The sequence below is a fragment of the Silene latifolia genome, chromosome 10, assembly GCF_048544455.1.
Source record: "Silene latifolia isolate original U9 population chromosome 10, ASM4854445v1, whole genome shotgun sequence".
NCBI lineage: Eukaryota > Viridiplantae > Streptophyta > Magnoliopsida > Caryophyllales > Caryophyllaceae > Silene > Silene latifolia.
In genome coordinates this window covers 128,581,336-128,589,457 of record NC_133535.1, presented here as the reverse complement: position 1 = coordinate 128,589,457, position 8,122 = coordinate 128,581,336, and the positions used below count along the sequence as shown (strand labels likewise).

At 36.1% G+C, this 8,122-nt stretch overlaps 1 protein-coding gene across 1 annotated transcript; it reads right to left on the bottom strand.

Moving 5' to 3' along the window:
* Window positions 1–588: 588 nt before the first annotated feature.
* Window positions 589–1,970, bottom strand: LOC141605935 (uncharacterized). Its single transcript, XM_074424866.1, has one exon. The coding sequence runs from the start codon at window positions 1,804–1,806 to the stop codon at window positions 751–753; it is 1,056 nt and encodes a 351-aa protein (XP_074280967.1). The 5' UTR covers window positions 1,807–1,970; the 3' UTR covers window positions 589–750.
* Window positions 1,971–8,122: the final 6,152 nt, after the last annotated feature.

Genomic DNA, 8,122 nt, shown 5'->3' with positions numbered 1-8,122 from the left:
AAATATGTCAAAAAGCTGATGAAAAATCCAAATTCCAAAGACTCGTTTGCTTAATTTTTTGAAAATATTAATTCTTAATTAAAAATGTTAGACGATAGATCAATTTCATACGAAGTAATATTTTTTTCTCCTCCTTCAAATCGGTTACAAAGTATAAGCTCTGAAAGAGATGCATAAATTACAAGAGGGTATCGTCGTACCCTCTTTTAATCTACGAGTATAATACTTGATTACTTGGACTTAGTTGTAAGTATTAGACACAATACGTCGTTTGAGCATTGATGTGGTCATTTTATCCAACATTTTCAAATTTTTGGGTTTGAATTGAAGTGTTAAAGTGTCCTATCGTGTCAGATACTTCAAGTGTTCGATACGAAAAATATAATCATAGTGTAAGTAATATGGCCATATAAAGTGGTAATAATTGTAGAGTGATTGCATTGCTCTTGTGTTAATATGGACATGTAGAATAAACCCTAAACAATCAAACAAAGTAAAGTAAACAACATTAAGACAAAAACAACACAAAGACAAAAATTCTATGAACAAGACAAAATGAGAATGCCATTCATACAACTAGACTATTGAACTAAATCAACTCAACTCCATTAATAAAGTTAATAATCATAAAGTACAAAATAATAATAATAGGTTAAGAGTACAACACTACTCATTAGTAAATTATTTCCCTAATTTTAACCTAAAATTAAGGAAATAATCAACTTTTTTCACTTTTTCATCCCTTTTCATTCAAGAACAATGAGAAAACAAAGCATCACAAATCTCATTAAAAACCTCAACAATAACCTTATGATGATGAGAGGAATTAAGAGACAAAAAACATTGCAACAATTGCTCTAGTTCCTTTGTTCCAAATATTTGCTTCTCAATAATCATTTCCACCATTGATGTCCTAAAATCATTGTAAGGATCACTTGAACTCTTCACCACAGCAAACGTATCCTTGACTTTCCCTTCTAATGGCATCACTCCCACCTCTTTCGACCTCGAACCCATCTTTCGTCTTCGAGGCCGAGTCCTAGACCTAACCCGAGTCTGAGTCCGAGTCTGAGTCTGAGCCTGAGTTTGATTATCGCCCGAATCGGAAGATAAGGAAATAGACTTTGATGAATACATATTTTCTTTCTCATCATCTTCTTTTTCACCATCACTACTAAATAAATACCCATTATCATCACTCTCATTAGAAGAAGAAAAACTAAATGGGTTTGACTTTAACCCATTTTTCATGAAATTATTATTATTATTATTTCGAGAATTTATTTTTTTCCCTTTCTTCTTTTTATCCTTAATTTTCCCCTGTTTTGAAAACAGAGGAGAAGCAGGGGAAGCAGGAGGACATCTCCTACCAGAAAAGTCACCGGAAGGAGATAAAAGCGAATACTTTCCGGCGACTTTTCGACGTAAAAAAGTACTTCCTCCACTGGAAATAATACAATTTTCTCTAATCATTTGGTCAAAAGTTTCAGGACATCTTGGCTTACACATCAACCTTGAAGAAGAAGAAGATGATGAACATGGTTGATAATTACTTGAAGACGAAATTACTTTTTTAGGTTTATTAAAAAGATTACGAAAAGGGTATTTTTCATCTTCATCAAAATCATCATTATCTATGTTTTCTTCCATTAATGGAGCTTGTAAAAAGATGGGATTTTGAGGGGTAAAAATGGGATTTTTGTTAATAATATTATGGTCAATAACATCATCAAGGTTTTGGGTTTTGCATGAAGAAGTAAAGAAATTTGAGAGCTTTAAGAGATTAAATTTGCTTCCTTTCTCCATTTTCTTAGGAGGAAAAGGAGATAATGTGATGTTTATTTTAGGGTAAGAAAATGAAGAGAATGAGAAGAGGATATTGTGGATTAAATGGGGAGACTTGTTAATGAATGAAGCTCTTTTTTTAAGGGAAAAGTCATTGTCCAAACAATTAATAAATAAATATATGAAAGGTCAATTTATTTAGACATTTATTTTGTTTATTTATTTTTAAATGAGGAGTATGGAAGTAGGGAAATGCAATTGGTTGTGTATGGTGTGAAAGGAAAAAGACAAATTTCATATATGATGAAGATGCCAAATTTTGGTGTGTTTTGTTTGTTAATTGCTCATTAGTCTATTTTAAATTTTCGGACTGTGAGGCATTCATTCTGTGAGAATATTTGTATTTACCGTATCATTACTGAAATTACATTCAAATATATATTGGTTTTGTTTTCATATCATCCGGTTTAGTTCGAATTTGAGTCAGATCGAATCACTATAGGATAATAAAACTCCCCTTCTTAAAGTTTAACACTGTTTCATTCTTAGGGCGCACCATAATATCTATAAAGAGTTCTCTTAATTGAAATATGCTAGAAAGACTTTTATGTGATTCCATTAATAAATTTTGACCCTTATTAACATATTTCAGTTTCAAAAATATGCTATAGAATTGATATATGTCCTCATGAGACTAGCTCGCTAACTTACGATTCTAGTTGGTATTGGGGTGATACTACATGAAATAGACCGAGCTAGAGTTGGTCATCGTGTCGGGCCAAGCCAACTCGGGTGCAGGTCGACTCAACCCACTGGGTCAACACAGAGGCCGGGCTGGGCCACCTCTAGACCGAGCCACCAGTCCTACGAGAAAGATATATAACTAATTAATAATCTCATAAAATAATTTCATCTCAACACCGAGTCATAAATTTTCGTACTTTATATAATATGATCAACTCTTATTTTATATTAACGCTAATACTTATATATGAATAATGATATTATAATGGAAGTGATTAGTTGCCATCAACTTGCTTTAAAGCTAGATTGGTGGTACACTAACAGCAAGTCTCATGCTCAACTTTAATCCACCCTAGAGTTTTTTTACACAATTATTTATCAATTAGGCAAAGTACTACATTCTACATACTACTGGCAAAGTTCTACATTCTACATTCCTCGTTCTGAAAATGGGTATCTCTTAACCTGTAGTTTATAACTGTACAATTACTATTAGTAGCCTCGTAGAGTCATAGGGTAGTGATTGGTTAGTTAATGTTGCTGTGCAAATTACCCAAATAGTAACATGCTATTAACATTAAATGAACAAATTCACTTTACATAGCAACTAAATGTAGACATTGATGTGCCTAATTCAATTCCGTATGCCCATTTCGATTGGGAGCGAGTAGTTGACAATTGCAGGCATGCAGGCATGAGCAATGGCTGGCCTACATACACAATTGCTCATTTACTTGTACTTGATGATGCTACGTAGAAACACGTTCAAAATTTGAACCTAATCTTCTTAAAAAAAAAGGTACTCCGTATTAGGCATAAGTAATGACACTCTGAGTAGTAATACATTCAGTTTAATAAGTCGTTCGTGTTATTTTGCACTTCACAAACACCAAATAATAAGAAAACTGTAATTTGTTTCAATTGAAAAAGGGAGCAAAACAATTAAAATTCAGTATTACGAGAAATAATACGACACATAATCAGTCAATTATATTTATATATGATACATAAAATATCTACAATAATAATGATCCAATTGCAACGAATTTCGTGTGAGGGTGTGTAATAAGTAACTATATACTTTGGCACTGTTTGGTAAACAACATATTGGCCAATTTTTAGCATATTCAAGGGTTTAGCATGTTTGGCCAATGAATATGCTAATTTTAGTGTTTGGTAAACAGCATGTTGAAACATCATATTTGGGGTCAATATGCTGTTTTACTTTTTATTTTATTTTTTTTTTATTTTATTTTTTATTTTTGACAGCAGTAAAGAAAATGTTCCTACAGAGTACCTAGCCGACTCTCGGAGTCGAATTTTATTACTACATTATTAGGAAAAGCAATTAAATTACAGATGGGGTTGACAACCAATATAGGCTTCTTAGCGGGACGATCAGAGCTGGCCAATTGAGCGAACATTTCTTTTCTCTTCTTTATCAACTGAGCCTCGGAGGAGTACCTGCAATAAGACACACTTACGCCACAAGGACGTAGAAATTTATGAGAAAGAGATCTACCTTTGGAGAAAGTAGATAAATTGTGTCTTTGAGATTCATCCCCTTAACTGTGATTCTTCTTGGAAGCGGCGATTCTCCGTTTCTCGTGCACCTGATGCATAGAGGATCGGAATCGTTGAACTTGTAATCTTGTCATTGCCGAGCAAGCTATCTTCTTCAAATAGTTGGCATTGGGAAACCCGGTCAAAGAACGATACTTGAACAATCTTGCAAACGAAGGAGGTCGTCTCTTGAACCTTCTTACAGACTTGGTTCCCACAGGCACTAACAAAACAAGGGAGATAGATTCATCATGTAATTGTTGAATCATAAGCATCACCTTCGCACATCAGACTCCTAGTATTTTTTTGGTGAAACTCATCGCTGATCTTCAGCTCACAAGACTGATCACTTCCTTGTACAACAGTAGAAGCTTGTGCAAACTCAGTGAGATGGGTGACATTTATAGCCAGGGCACTTGAACCGTTAAAGTTAATTCCCAACTCACAGTTGTAACCTTCATAATTACTTAGGATTGGAGAAGAAATTATCCCCTTTTTTGATTGTTTTCTTCTCTTCTTCTTCTTCTTCTTCTTCTTCTTCTTCTTAAAAGTACTAAGATTTTCATTAAGCTCACCAATAACAGGTTTAAGGATTCGAACTTTCAGGGTCGATAATTGAGATTTTTGATAAAAGATCACTTCATTACCATTCAAGAGCTTTTGATAAATGCGGGCTGAAATCCTTAAATGAGAGTGTCCTCCTCCCATTTTAGAAATGTTGAGCATATTTTCACGAAGACCATCTTGTTGATTAACAATGTTTGTGTCTAAGATCATGTCAAGACTATTAGAATTCGGGCTCTTAGAATCAACCTCAGAGCTATAAATATCAATGTCAGAAACAAGATTTACAATATGCTGTTTTACAATATGCTGCTTACAATATGTTGTTTTACAATATGCTGCTTACCCCAGCATATTGGTTCGCATATTGTAAAATAGGAAAAATTTCTCCATTTTCCAAAGAAAAGTAACGATCTACTAATCGTAATCTGCCAATTACCAAACACTCAAATTAATTCTGCTAATTATAATATGCTAGTCAAACCTTCTGATAAAATATGTCATTTATAATCTGCTTTTGCAATCTGCTTATGCTTAAACTAATCCGCTGTTTACCAAACAGGGCCAAAGTATTCTACTCTATACACCATGTATTGATTGAATTTCAAGTTTCAACCACTAGTTTAAATTTTTGGTTGAAATGATTCTCTCAAAGTAGAATCAACTATCAAGTCACCCAGCAAGCCACCATTTAAAAACCATAGATATGTAATGTACTCTTTCGTATGTAGACAGAGCAATGAGTTGAACCGTCATTTCTTGAGCATTTAGTGAAAGAATAATATCGAATATCGAAGATATTATTTGCGATATTATTTGCTACATCGTATATTACGTTCTTGTAGCCCAAGGAGTGTATATATATTACGGAGTATTTGATTTAGTTTTCCTTATTCATAGGATTATTATTTATCTTAATAGAGGTAATGTTTATACGATGTATATAGTATATATAGTTGGTTTTGTATTACTTTGAAGAATAAGAAAAACTTCCTTCATCTCTTTTCCCTTGTTTCACATTTTATTATGGTATCGTGAGCCTTTTTTTTCAAATCAAAACTACATTATAGATGTCAAAAACAGTAAAACCAATATCATTCCCATGAGTTCGCCTCTTTACCTTCATCCATCGGATAACCCTAATTTGACTCTCACGCAAATCACCTTCAACGGCGAAAATTACGAGTTATGGGCAAATGCCGTTAGAAATGGTCTTGATGCGAAAAACAAATTAGGATTCATTGAAGGGAAGCTCAAAAAGCCAACGGGGGTCGAGGGAGACGGCGACCTTGAGGCAGTGGCTTGGCGACAATGTAATGCCATGTTGAAAGCATGGTTACGGAATGTGATCGACCTGAAACTGCACCCAACTATTGCCTTTAATCTGACGGTTCCAGAAGTTTGGGAAGAATTAAAGGACCGGTATTCATCCGGAAGTGCGCCAAGAGTTCGTCAGTTGAGAGGAGAACTCAATGAATGCAAACAAGGGCGACAATCTGTGGTTGAGTATTACACTCGACTCAAAATGATTTCGGATGAACTTGCAAATTATAGCAAAATCACTCAGTGTACTTGTGGCGCGGCAACCACAATAACCAAGGAGCGAGAGGAGGAGAAAGTCCATCAATTTTTGATGGGACTAGATGATACGGGATTGTACAGTCATATCCGTACAAATTTATTAATGGAGGATCTGATTACTTCTCTCACTCGAGCGTATGCCTTAGTCCTGCGTGAAGAGAGACACTCTAGCATGACGAAGGTTAAGGAAGAGAATATTGAAAGAGCAATGGCGGCGCGGACATATGGTGCTGGAAGAGGAAGGGGCACCTTCTCTAAGCAAGGGACTGAAGAGTAGGAAGGACCACCAGAATGCACTCATTGTGGGAAATACTACCACACCGAGGATAACTGCTACGGTAAACATGGTTACAAAGTAGTTAAAAGCAGAGAACGGGGTCGTGGCCCTTGAGGTAGCAGTCATGGGCGTGGTCGTGGATGCTCTGGAGGACGAGCTCAGAAGGACAATTATCAAGCTAATGCTATAGGGAATGCTGTAACACCCCCTTCTTACCCGACCAAGGTAATTAGGAGATGTTACCATCTCGGTTTCCCGAGGCGGTGAAATCAGACTTGCAATTAAAAAACATTTAATATAAATAAAGTATTTAGTGGATTACATAACCATAAATGAAATAAATGATACAACTAATTACTAATACACTCTTCTAAAGAATACTATCTCATGCCGACTCGACTCCAAGCCTGACGCTCATCCCGTCTCCCGCGTGACACCAAAACAACCTGTACTTAACCTGCTCCCCATATGATCGGAAATATCATATGGATCGACACAAGCCACCCCGAAAATAGGTGACAATTACACAGACACACAAACGTCAGTTTCCATAAATAAATAGAGTGTGACACGACTCAAAGTGTGTGAGTATGCAACATGACTATAACATGAATGGGACGCTATCAAACAACAACCACTCCGGTACCGGGACACGCCAAGACGTACCAACAACCACCATGGTACCAGGACATGCCTAGACATACCGACAACCACACTGGTACCAGGACACGCCCAGGCATACCAACAACCACAAACAAGTACATACCCGGACACGCCCAGACGTACCGGGTCCGGAAGGCAATCGGATCCCCTGCCAGACGTCATGTCTCAACCATACGAGTCCCTCCGTAGCTCAAGCCATCAATGTGCACATCCCTCTTGGTGTGAGAAGCTCCAAGAGGCGACTCAAGCGTAAGACGGTCTCCCAAGCGCCTTACGTCTCCACAATAACCAAGTAACACCACCAATGATCTCCAACACAACACAACAATGACCATACATAGGAAATGCAATACAACACCAATTATATGACTCGTCATGAACTCAATACCAACATATCATGGATAAAGTCATAAAACTTCCTCAAATACCAACATGTTATCCAAGTCGACTCCTACATAAAATGATGATGCAAGACACATATATATGCACACAAAATATTGAAACCGAGTAGGATAAACCTACCTTTTAGTATTCTTCATAAGCAACTCGAATCCCACATGATTCTGTCTCGCAAGACCATCTTAATCCTATGCAAATCATGTAATACTATCATAAATACATCCTACACTATTATAAACTACAAAACCCCTTATTAATACCTACTAATTACCCATATTACACATACTAATTACTAATTAATTACCCAACACAAAACCCCCAAAAGTTAGGGTTTAAACTAATTAAACAAGGGTAGATCTTAACTTACAAATGTTGATGGAGGAAGGAAAAAGGATGAACAATCCATGAAAGTAAGCTTGAATCCCATGTAAGAGTGTTTGTGAGGAATTTAGAGAGAAGGGAGAGCATATGGAGTGAGAAGGAAGTAGATAAAATGAATGAGGATAAGGAGATAAGATTTCCTTATCCCGTGTTCTGATTTAGCAC

Coding starts and splice junctions, on each gene's coding strand:
- LOC141605935 (XM_074424866.1), bottom strand. CDS start 1,806: ATGGAGAAAGGAAGCAAATTTAATCTCTTAAAGCTCTCAAATTTCTTT.